The 12841-nt window shown below is 41.3% G+C and overlaps 1 protein-coding gene across 2 annotated transcripts in view; it reads left to right on the top strand.

The window, feature by feature from the left end:
- NEK7 (NIMA related kinase 7) overlaps positions 1 to 12841 on the top strand; it is a 227893-nt gene that overhangs the window by 125698 nt on the left and 89354 nt on the right. For both annotated transcript variants that reach the window (XM_077452743.1, XM_077452742.1), the window contains one exon: positions 7404 to 7511. In XM_077452743.1, coding sequence (XP_077308869.1) covers positions 7404 to 7511 — 108 coding nt within the window. The remainder of the gene's footprint in view (positions 1 to 7403; positions 7512 to 12841) is intronic.

Below are 12841 nucleotides of genomic sequence, written 5' to 3'. Positions count from 1 at the left end.
GGATGCATTTTTACAATGACACTACAAGGCCCCCTTTACACATGCGGACCGTTTGTCCATTTTCCAATCATCCATTGACTGATATAAAACGGAAATGAATGAATCGTTCGATAAATCTATGGATAAATGGATGATCATCCATTTAAATCCACTTCCTACAACATCCGGATTTTGGAACAGATCAAAGCTATGCTATGGATCTTCTTTTTTAAAAATGTATTGGACAAAAACCAGCTATAAATGGACAAACGGTCTGCCTTTGCATGAAAAAAATGGCTCCCAGACTCAAATGGTTAAGGACTCTAGCTGGCAGCTGTAAAAAGCTGAAGTAACAGATGAAAAACTGATGTAAACTTAATTTGTTTTCTTTGATAAAAATGTGATTGAACTGATGAATCGAACGGTCTGCATGTGTGAAAGGGGCCTATCGCATGTGATGTGAAAAAATGCAGCCTATGTTTTTTCTTGACACCTGTGCATTCTCATGTGAGTAAACATGGCTCTCAAACTGATACGCCTGGAGAATGAGACCTCTTATGGTGACACTGGGATTGGTTTGGGTATGTTAAGGGACCCTGTGATTGGCTGCAGTGTTGTGGTAAACGTGTAAGGGCTTGTTTACACTTGCGGTTGGGGGTAGTAGAATCCAATGGTTGAGCCACATTTTTACTTTTCCTTAACCACTACCCCTTTAACTGAGAAGGTAACAGCTGGTGGTGTACACATGCCATGGCAGGAATTGTACCCCCTGTTGCATTTGGCTAAATCTACACCAACCAAGCGTGGCTCATTCAAGTGACTGCATCACTGCCCTGCAGCTGTGCACAATGCATGCGATTTGAGGTGCAGTACTCCAGCACTTAGGGGGTTAAAACCTGCTCACTTACTGCTAAATGCTCTCTGAAGAGTGATCTGAAAGCAGTTAACTCTTCCGAGCACCGAAAATGTGATTGAGCCCTTAATTTGTTTTTTATACATATAAAATGTGTGTGTGTGCATCTCATACAATTAGAAAATCATCAAAAAGTGAATTCATTTCAGTAATTATATTCAAAATGTGAAACTCGTATATATGATATATGGATGCGTTACACACAAAGTGATATATTTTAAAGCGTTTCTTTTAATTTTGATCATGGCTTATAGCTAGTGAAAACTCAAAATTCAGTATCTCAGAAAATTTTAGCTTTTTTTTTTCTGCCTGTTGTGGATGTAATTTCCGTCCCTTCCTTTGGTCTCCAGCCAAAATCTCACGCAATCGCATTCTATCCAAGCCTCTATCTCGAGCTGCTTGTTTGTGTGGATGTCTCTGAGATGCCCTAGTTCACTCCCCCTGTGTGATGTCTCACAGGGGAGAACCAGGAAGCAGATGGGGGAAGCCAGACTATCGCGAGGCTCCCATGCTGTGCCGTTAACAGGGGAAATAGCACTGTTGACATGGAAACGGCACACATAACATGCCATGAATCGAATGACAGACTGTGCATGCGTTGGTAACGTCATAATTCAAGAAAGGATTGTGGGAAGATTTTACAAGTGAGCTTTCACAGGCACCGATCAGCAGCATTATCAGTGCAGATTACAATGACCTAAAGTTGAAGTAGAGGCTTTACAACCACTTTAAGTTGATTTTTTTTTTTCCTCATTAATTTACACACAGCACCCGATATTGACTGAAAAATACAAAATTGTTGACATTTTTGCAGATTTATTAAAAAAGAAAAACTGAAATATCACATGGTCCTAAGTATTCAGACCCTTTGCTCAGTATTTAGTAGAAGCACCCTTTTGATCTTATACAGCCATTAGTTTTTTTGGGAAAGATGCAACAAGTTTTTCACACCTGGATTTGGGGATCCTCTGACATTCCTCCTTGCAGATCCTCTCCAGTTCTGTCAGGTTGGATGGTAAATGTTGGTGGACAGCCAATTTTGGGTCTCTCCAGAGATGCTCAATTGGGTTTAGGGCTCTGGCTGTACCATTCAAGAACAGTCACGGAGTTGTTGTGAGGCCACTCCATTATTTTAGCTGTGTGCTTGGGGTCATTGTTTTGTTGGAAGGTAAACCTTCGGCCCAGTCTGAGGTCCTGAGAATTCTGGAGAAGGTTTTCGTCCAGGATATCCCTATACCTGACGGCATTCATCTTTCCCTCAATTGCAACCAGCCGTCATGTCCCTGCAGCTGAAAAACGCCCACATAGCATGATGCTGCCACCACCATGCTTCACTGTTGGGACTATATTGGACAGGTGATGAGCAGTGCCTGGTTTTCTCCACACATACCGCTTAGAATTAAGGCTAAAAAGTTCTATCTTGGTCTCATCAGACCAAAGAGTCTTATTTCTCACCATCTTGGAGTCCTTCAAGGTGTTTGCTAAAAAAAAAAACTCCATGCGGGCTTTCATGTGTCTTGCAAAGAGGAGAGGCTTCCGTTGGGCCACTCTGTCATAAGGCTCCTACTGGTGGGGAGGGCTGCAGTGATGGTTGATTCTCTAACTTTCTCCCGACTGCATTTCTGGAGCTCAGCCACATTGATCTTTGGGTTCTTCTTTACCTCTCTCAAGGCTCTTCTCCCCGATAGCTTAGTGTTTGGCCTGACGGCCAACTCTAGGAAGGGTTCTGCTCATCCCAAACGTCTTCCATTTAAGGATTATGGAGGCCACTGTGCAAGAAGGAACCTTAAGTGCAGCAGAATTTTTTTGGAACCTTGGCCAGATATGTGCCTTGCCACAATTCTGTCTCTGAGCTCTTCAGGCAGTTCTTTTGACCTCATGATTCTCATTTGCTCTGACATGCACTGTGAGCTATATGGTCTTATATAGACAGATGTGTGGCTTTCCTAATCAAGTATAATCAAACACATGGACTCGAAGGTGTAGAACCATCTCGAGGATGATCAGAAGAAATGGACAGCACTGAGTGTCACAGCAAAGGGTCTGAATACTTAGGACCATGTGATATTTCATTTTTTTTTTTTCTTTTTTAATCTGCAAATATGTCAACAATTCAGTTTTTTCTGTCTATGGGGTTCTGCGTGTACATTAACCACTTAAGGACCACCTCACGCCGATGTACGTTGGCACAATGGCACAGCTGGGAACAAGCCCGTATCTGTACGTTGCTTTTTAAGTGCCCAGCCATGGGTCGGGAGCGTGCCGCCGCTGGCGCGCTCCCCGGTCCTGAGCTCCATGACCGTGACCTCGGAACCAGCGCACCCGATCGCCGCTGGTGTCCCTTTCCCCATGCTTCCTACTGTGGCTGTCACCGATCGTCTGTTCCCTTTTAAAGGAAAAGACGATCAGTGATGTCGCATGCCAGTCCCCCACTATAAAAAAAACAGTCATAACACCTACACTGCCCCCTAGTGGTTAACTCCTTCACTGCCAGTGTCATTTACACAGGAATCAGTGCATTTAAATAGCACTGATTGCTGTATAAATGACAATGGTCCCAAAAATCTCTCTCAAATGTCCGATGTGTCTGCCATAATGTCGCAGTCACAATAAAAATCGCTGATTGCTGCCATTACTAGTAAAAAAAAAAAAAAAATGAATAAAAATGCTATAAAACTATCCCCCATTATGTAAACGCTATAACTTTTGCGCAAACCAATCAATCGCTAATTGCGATTTTTTTTTTTTTTTTTTTGACCAAAAATATGTAGAATAATACGTATCGGCCTAAACTGAGGAAAAAAATGTTTTTATATATTTTTTGGGGGATATTTATTATAGCAAAAAGTAAAAATTATAGAATTTTTTTCAAAATTGTAACTATTTTTGTTTATAGCGCAAAAAATAAAAACCGCAGAGGTGATCAAATACCACCAAAAGAAAGCTCTATTTGTGGGAAAAAAAGGATGCCAATTTTGTTTGGGAGCCATGTCGCATGACCGCGCAATTGTCGGTTAAATCGACGCAATGTCGAATCGCAAAAAGGAGTTTGGTCTTTTTGCCTGCAAATTGGTCCGGGGCTTAAGTGGTTAATGAGGAAAAAAATTTACTTAAATGATTTTATTAAATGGCTGCAATATAACAGTGAAAAATTTAAGGAGGTCTGAATACTTTCTATCCCCACTGTACATAAGATCAATAAAAAAAAAAGTTTTTAATACAGAAATGTTGGTTTTGGCTTACTGAAAGGTACAGTATGTCCATGTACCATATAGTATGCACTCAATACTTGGTCATTGCTTCTTTTGCATGAATTACTGCATCAATGCAGCATGGCATGGAGGCGATCAGCTTGTGGCACTGCTGAGGTGTTATGTATGCCCAGGTTGCTTTGATAGTGGCCTTCAGCTCATTTGCATTGTTGGGCCTGGTGTCTCATCTTCCTCTTGACAATACCCCACAGATTCTCTATGGGGTTTAGGTTAGGCGAGTCTTCTGGCAAATCAAGCAGTGATACCATGATCATTAAACCAGGTATTGATACTTTTGGCACTGTAGGCAGGTTTAAAGTCCCTGGGAAAATTAAATTACCATCTCCATAAAGTTGGTCCGCAGAGGGGAGCATGAACTGTTTTAGAATTTCCTGGTAGAGGGCTGACTTTGGACTTGATAAAACACAGTGGACTAACACTAGCAGGTAACGTGGCTCCCCAAATAATCAGACTGTGAAAGATTTTGCATTTCATTTGGAAATCAAGTCTGGAGGAAGAGTGCACAGGCACAAAATCCAAGTTGCATGAGGTCCAGTGTGAAGTTTCCAGTGTCAATAATTTTGGGAGCCATGCCATTTGCTGGTGGTGTTCAATAAAATCCAACCAATATGGAATAAAGGAATCTTTAGTTTCTAGCAAATATATTCTCAAAAATCTTAAAACATGCCTATATGGTATATTGCATTCAGTCTGAGTGTTTTGTGGTTCTGATTTCACATAAATCATGATAATAAACGTAGATCCATCTACAAAAGAAAATAAACGACATTACAGAAATGTCTACATTTCAAAACTGCCCACCACATCATGATGGAGAAGAAGAAAAAAGAATCCATCCCATCATAATATATTTATCTTTTAAAAAATAGCCGCAAAAACCCAATCATCCATATTCTAAAAGACTCATAAAGATGTTTAATGAGCCTCCAGGTAAACCAGTTGTCTTGGAGGTACAGAGCACACACAAAAAAATCAAACATCAAACTTATAAATGACTGCATACGCCCTCCTGTGCACCCGCCTGTCATGTGATTAGAGGGATATTTATGGATCAATAAATCAGAGTCGGGCGAAAATGCACTGACTATTCTGAGTTTGTTACAAGCAAGGAAACTGACCCATTTCTGATACGAGGGTTCAGTAAAAACTCTTGGAAGAGTGTCTGTCACAGGGCCAAAAACGGACAATGAGAGTTACTACTTGTTACACAGTGAAAGAGGCATTTTGGGAAAATTCAACCTGTTACTTAGTTTAGCAAACAAATTGATTTGATTAAGAATGTAATATGGAGACACTGGCATCTTCTCACAGGAGATTCTATTAGACAATTTGTGGATTAGGAACCCTGTATAATGCTCTGTAGGAATGAGTTTCTTAAAGACTTGGTAATCTCTAGCCATTTTACTAGAAATGGCTCTGTGGCCCTACTCCCACAGGCTGGAGGGAGAATATGATCAATTTGAGGATTGTATTTTTGCAGCTGTTTTAAGAGAAGTATTGACCTTTAAAAAATAAAAATCATATTTGCCTAGGTTGATGCAGCATCTGTCCCCCGGTGCCTCCAACACTGAGAACCAAGTGATCTGCTCTGCTCTGCCCCCCCCCCCCCCCACACACTCACTGGAGCGCTGGGCTGTGGAGGGGGCTCAGGCTATCAGCGGCTCCCTGAGAGGCTGGGCTGTCTGCCAGTCCAGGCATGTGGGCGGATCCTGACGCCATTGCAGACAGCCATCTTCAGCCCATTGTCTGCTGAAAACGGGTCAAGGACTGCTGAACGAACCACTCCTGTGATCCACAGAAGTACAGCCAAACAAGCTTTGGCTGTACTTCTCCTTTTAAGGTAAAGGGTATGGTGGGATAAATGTATTAACTTTTTTTTTTTTCTTTTTCTTTTCTGTCATGATGTGGTGGACAGTTGTTTTAAGATGTATTTTTGTTATAGACATTTTTGTAATTTCATTGCCCATTTACTTTTGTAGAGGAATCTGTTTATTTTTAGGATTTATGTGAAAGCACATCCTCGGTCCTGAAGAAGCAGAACTGCAAAATGCATAGACTGAATGCAATATACTATTTTGGGATGTTTTAAGCTTTCGAGAATACATTTGCTGGAAAAGAACATCCTTTTACTCCATATGTGTTGGATCTTAGTAATGTGTATAGAATAAAAGCACATTTTAGCTACCTAATATTGTTTTATGGTTAATTCCTGGGGTGCATATTTAAAGTCCTGTTACATATTTTCATTTTTGGTATTGGCTTTAACTGGGATGCTGCCCATATAGAAATATGATTGGCAGATCGCGTTCCCTACAAGCACTATCCACACAAATGGATCGAAATTCAGCTGGTCTGTGCTGAGCTGGCCAAATTTCAATCCACATAAGGCCGCTTTAATGCTTGCTAAAAAAAAAAAAAAAAAAAAATCTGGAGTGGGTGGGGTTAGGAGTGTGCTCTAGGGACGGCCCTAGCAAGTTTTTTTTCTGTTGTTTAAGCAGCTTAAGGTAGCCTGCATACAGTGAGAGAAAAAAATATTTGATCCCCTGCTAATTTTTATACATTTGCCCACGGACAAATTATCAGTCTATCGTTTTACTTGTAGATTTATTTTAATATTGAGAGACAGAATAACAAAAATATCCAGAAAATCACCCTTAGAACACCATGCCCACAGTGAAGCATGGTGGTGGTGGTGGTGGCATCATGCTGTGTGGGGTGCTTTTAATCTGTAGGGATTCTTACTGTATTACATTGTGTTGTAACTGTAAATGTCTGCCCTCATGTTGTAAAGCGCTAAACTGTCAGCACTATATAAATCCTGTATAATAATAATAATGGAAAACTGGTCAGGATTGAAGGAAAATTGTATGGCATTAAATACAGGGTCGTTTTTAAACTCAAGTGCAAATCTGCATAAAATGTTATGCATGTTTTTCAAATGTAAATCATTAGTAATGATAAAATGTTTGGGATTTGAAAGGGGGGGGGGGATCTAACAGCATTTAGGAAATCCAGCATAGGTTACTTGAGAGCTGTTTTGTTAATTTTGTCCACCAGTGCCTAATAATAAATTTCAAGATATAAATTTAGTTCTAAACAATATTGTACATTTACTTTTTTTTAAAGTACTGTGCATCTCTGGACAGTAAGTGGTATTTATTGCATGCATGTTTTAATGGAGACTTCCTGATTTTACTGTTTCAATATCGCATTTTTCAATGTACTTTTTTTCCCTCTAGATATTAAACCAGCCAATGTGTTTATAACAGCCACAGGCGTGGTGAAGCTGGGGGATTTAGGCTTGGGCCGCTTCTTCAGTTCCAAAACCACAGCTGCACATTCTTTAGGTAAGCTGTCCTGAGAGGCACGGGTACTGAGTGGGTGTTTTACTGCCCAGTCTGATGCCATGTGTCAGCTGTGAAACCCACAGCCCCCTCCGGAAAACCCTATTAACCTGTGTCGAGGCACACTAATAATTTCACGTAGCTTTCAGGAGTTTCCTGTTATGATGACCTCTGACCTTGGAACTGACTTTAAAGAACCCGCTGCCACGATAACCACTGATTATTTATTTTATGGCTACCTTGTTAAGATTTAAAGGGGAGAAAGAAATTCAGGGACTAACCTATGACGGAAAGACATTTTACCAACGGTATAATGAATAAAGAATTACAAGGGTTTCATAAAAAGAAACTCATTTATTTGGTCCCAAAATATGCAACCTTTCTAATCAGCAAAGTCGCCCCCCACCTGCTCCATAATGCCTGTATGTTTCTGAAAGGGAAATGCTAGAACATGGAGTTGTGTTTTTATAAGAAAAGTTATTACCATATTGTAAGTTAAGTTAATTAAATGGAGCATGAGAGAATGTGACTGCTTCATAGATGTAAATTCATAGCCTCTTCCCAGGCTGATAACCTTACAAAACATGCAAGACTGCCTCAAAATGTGTTCTTTATTATGCTCAGACTTTGGGAAATTACCAAATTACATTTGTAATTAAAAGGACATTGCAGTGTAGAGGTGAAAATATTGGAGAAAATAATTCAGAACATGAGCTAAAGTAAACCCTCACCTTGTTAAACGATCCATTCAGTTTAATATATAAAAAGGGAAAACTTGTGTATACATTTAAAACTTCTCTTTATTTTTCCTTTTTTTTTTTTTTTTTTTTTTTTTTAATCACATATCCTCTGTTCTCAGCTGGGGGAGGAGAAGCAGCAGTACTCTGGTCATCCCAGTTAATGGCAGTGCAGGGTGTGTGTGTCAGCACAAGTCTGATCATTGGAGCAGAACAGAAAACTGAGTGCATTGTGCATACGTAGTGTGGTCCATTTTTGATAAGAAAGCAGAGAGTCTGGCAGGAACTCTAGGCATTTCACACAAAGGAAACCATAAAAAGAGAACGGGGTTACTCGTTCATACAAGTACATGGTACAGTAGACCCATATCAGGAATAGGAAATGTTGGGTTTACATTTTATTTTAAATTTGTTCATCGACATAAGTCATTCATTCAGATGATGTAATATATAGTTGTACATGGAGATTGAAATGGTATTACCTATGTAAAATTGTTAGTGTCCTTTTATTAAACACCTATTTTAAGCTATCGTTGCATCATCTACCTTTTTAAAGGCCACTTCTGCGAAAAGTAATAGTCCTCCCTTGCAGTGGGACTGCGCTCACTGCAGGGGTTAAATGCCCATTTAGTTTAAGGGACCATAAAAGATCTTTTACTTTACCTGATCCTCTGCTTTCCTGGCAAACAATGCTCCCCTGTGCTTCGGCAGTTGATGGTTTCTCTGCATCTTTGCTTCCAGTACAGAGCTATTATCTCTGCATCAGTCTCTCTCTCTATATAATGTTAGGGGCATCCTACTGCTGGAGTGCAGAGCACTAGCAGAGGAGCCTGTGAGAGGAAGATCAGATGAGTAAAACTGCTTTATCTGGTCCCTTCGACATAAAGGAGCAGTTAACCAAAAGGATGACTGTTTTTCTGAAGTTGGGCTTCAACTCTTTAGCTGCCATAGCCTTTTTGCAAATATTTAACCACCTCAAGTCCAGGCACGTTCACCCCCTTCCAGCCAAGGACAGTTTTCAGCTTTCAGGACTGTCACACTTTGACGATTACCCAGCCATGCAATATTGTACCCAAATAAAACATTTATTTTTTCTAAACGGCTTTCTTTAGGTGGTATTTATTCACCACTGGGTTTTTATTTATTTTTTGCTTTGTAAACCAAAAAATACAGAAATGTTTAAAAAAAATTCTTTGTTATACATCTTTGTAAATTGTTACATGTTTTTAGTAAAAATAACCCAAAATGTTGTATATTACTTAGTCTGTAAAAGTTAGACTGCTAACTCTGGTATATACTATATATTTGAGAATTGATCAATCCTGATGTACTGACTGCCTATCTCTTTTCACGAGGCTGTAAAATGCCAGAACAGTACAAATACCCCCCAAATGACCCCTTTTTGAAAACTAAACTGAGGTATTTAAGAGGCAAGGTAAGTTTTTTGAATTTGTAATTTTGTGTTTTTTGTATTTTTCTTTCAAATGACGGCGGGGGCGGTGCAGCTCTCGTTCTGGGATGACCGTCATATTGCTAGGACATGGCATGACCCCGATCTCTGTAAAGAGCTGCGCATACGGCTCTTTAACCATGTGATCGGCTGTGTCCAATCACAGCCAGTCACATGTAAACATGGAGATGCTGGTAATCGGCTCTCCGCGCCTCACACTGATAGTGTGTGGCGAGGAGAGCTGATCAGCAGCATCACCACGCAGGGGGACATATAGGAATGTAATCAGGGCACTGATCATCAGTGTCCTGATTACAATATAGAAATACAGCATTCTGTCCCCACAAGTGCCACCAATCAGTGCCCATTAGCAATGCCAATCACTGCTGTTGATCAGTGCCCATAAGGGCAGCTTATTGGTGCCTCCTCATCAGTGCCACTAAATCAGTGCCCATAAGTGCCACCTCATCAATGCCCACCAGTTCAGCCTATCAGTGCCGTCTCATCAAGGCCCACCGGTTCAGCATAGCAGTGCCACCTCATCAGCGCACATCAGTGAAGGCGAGAAAATATTTAATTACAAAATTTACTGACAGAAAAAAATGGAAACGCTTTTTTTTTTTTTTTTTTAAGAAATAACCCAGCAGTGATTAAATACCACCAAAAGAAAGCTCTATTTGTGTGAAGAAAAGGATAAAAATGAGTTTGGGTACAGTGTAGCTCGACCACACAATTGTCATTCAAAGTGCGACATCGCTGAAAGCTGAAAAATGGTTTGGGCAGGAATAGGGGGCAAGTGCCCTTTAGGCAAGTGGCTAAACAAGTTAAATCTCTCACACCTTATAGGTATACTTGCAATTGCACCCCAAAATGCATTCTGCTACTTTTTCTGAGTATGGTGATAGCATCCACAGCCTAGCCACATAGAGGCCCAACATCCAAAGAGCACATTTAGGCTCGGTTCAAGCTGGTGCGATGTGGCAAACCCTGCGAATCCAGTGTGGGTTCCCCCATCACTCCTGAAGTGCTGGCCAATCACACTGCCCTCTGCGAACCGCTGCGTCAATACATAGTTAATGACACCCCTAGATCAGATTGCAGTGCAAACTGAGTTCAGATAAGAATTGGATTGCATGGCCGTGAGCACCCATGCGATCTGATTCTGGTATGGACAGAAAAAGAGTTCTGTACGAGTCTGGTCTGAATGCTTGCAAATTTAGCCAAACGGTTTGTGCAATTCACATACGATATCTGGCATTGCACCAGTGTGAACCGACCCTTGGCCTTTTTAGGGACATTAATTACTGCACAAAATAAATTTGCAAAAAGTATGTGGAAAGAAATTTTATTTAATTAAAAAAAAAAAAATTACGCAAAGTTGACAGTTAAGATTTTTCTTTTAATACACAAGCATATGCATACTTAGAATTACACCTCAAAACACATTCTACTCCTGAGTATGGAAATACCTCACAGCCAAACCACATAGAGAGGCCCAAATTCCAAAGTGTACCTTTAGGCTTTCTAGAGACCTAAATTATGCATCTAATTTCCTGACTCCCAATCACATATTTGGACACCTTGAAATACCAAGACAGTAGAAACACCCACAATATGACCACATTTTGGGGAAAAAAACACCCCACCATATTTTCTAAGTGGCATAGATAATCTTTTTGAGATGTCCTCTTTGTACCACAACTTATGGAGGTGCCACTGGTATGGCAGCATTCTTGACACAATGGTATGGCTGTTAATCGGGGAACCCTGCATTTAGGGACAATTCTTGGTAGCACTAGTGACAGTGGGACAGGTAGCTGGTTGCAGTTTGTTCAAATTAGACACTGATCGGCAGAGATCAGCAACACTGTGAGCTGGATGGCAATTTTTGTGTGTAACCTGTGCAGAGACTGAAAGCTACTTGGTTATCTGCAATGGCTCTCTTCCTTCACAGATGGTGATTAGGACACACTGGTATGGGGGTGATCAGGTCACTGGCATGGTGGTAATCAGTAAGGTGGTATGATTTTAATGTGGGTGCTGTTATGACTATGGTCAGGACACACTGGTATGGTGGTGATCAAGAAACACTGGTATGACGGTGATCAGGACAATGGTGCTGGTGTACCGCTCTCCAGCATCCCTGCAATCAGGGGCACACGATTCCTGGCTACACTAGTGATGCTGGGGCAGGTGATGGTGACTGGCTGCAGAGTATGCACAGCATTGGGCAGTGGTCAGGGACACTGGACGCTAGCTGGCAGTGTGTTTATGGATTAAAGGCACTGTAAAGCTACCTGCTGTAGCTGTAATTTCTTTTCCCCTCCCCTCGCAGACTGATCACTGTGTGAGAGGAGAAAGCTGGAAGTGGAACCATGCGAATTCTGTTTACATCATAATTTGTGTTCTGATTGGACACAGTGATCTCATGGTGCAGGACCAATTTCATTGGCTGTGTCTGGGCAATACACCAATCACCGAGCTCTTGAGTGCGCAATGTAAGAGCCGTGCACAAGCTCCTGATGTGGGGGACATACAGGTATGTCAATCTGCATAGGTGTGCTTCTCGTATGGTTGTGTATGTACATAGGCTGAACCAGAATCGGTTAAAAAAAAAAAATTTGCCCTGACGATTACATAAAACCCACTCTTTCCCCTTTCTTAAGAAACTTCCCTTGGGGATCGATCTTTGCTTGCTCTCCCAGAAGGTCGCTCTTTTTGGCTGCTATCACTTCCACACATCGCCTGCCAGAGTTGGTGGCCTTATCCTGTGGTTTTACTCTGGGACACGGTTCTCTTTTCACATCCTTCCTAAAGTGGTGTCAAACTTTCATCTGACTGAGGGTATTGTCCTGCCTTCCGTGTGTCAGCAGCCTAAGGTTGCACTGCACTCCTTGGATGTGGTATGGACGGTTTGTGTGTACCTGTCTCCTACGGCCTCCTTCCGGAGTTTGGATTTTGCTTTTTATTATAGACAAAAGAAAAGACTTGTGGCCTCCTCTTGCCTCCCTCTCGATAGATCATGCCCTCTGTTGTCCAGGCTTATGCAATTAAGGATTAGACTCCTCCCTTCCCCAATACAGCACACCCTACCAGGACGATTGGCGCCTCCTGGGCATTCCAGCTTCCAGCTTCAAGCGCTTGTG

This window comes from Lithobates pipiens, unplaced genomic scaffold (assembly GCF_037356315.1).
Source record: "Lithobates pipiens isolate NorthernLeopardFrog02 unplaced genomic scaffold, aLitPip1_a1.2 Scaffold_23, whole genome shotgun sequence".
Classification (NCBI taxonomy): domain Eukaryota; kingdom Metazoa; phylum Chordata; class Amphibia; order Anura; family Ranidae; genus Lithobates; species Lithobates pipiens.
This window is presented reverse-complemented; position numbering and strand designations above follow the sequence as displayed.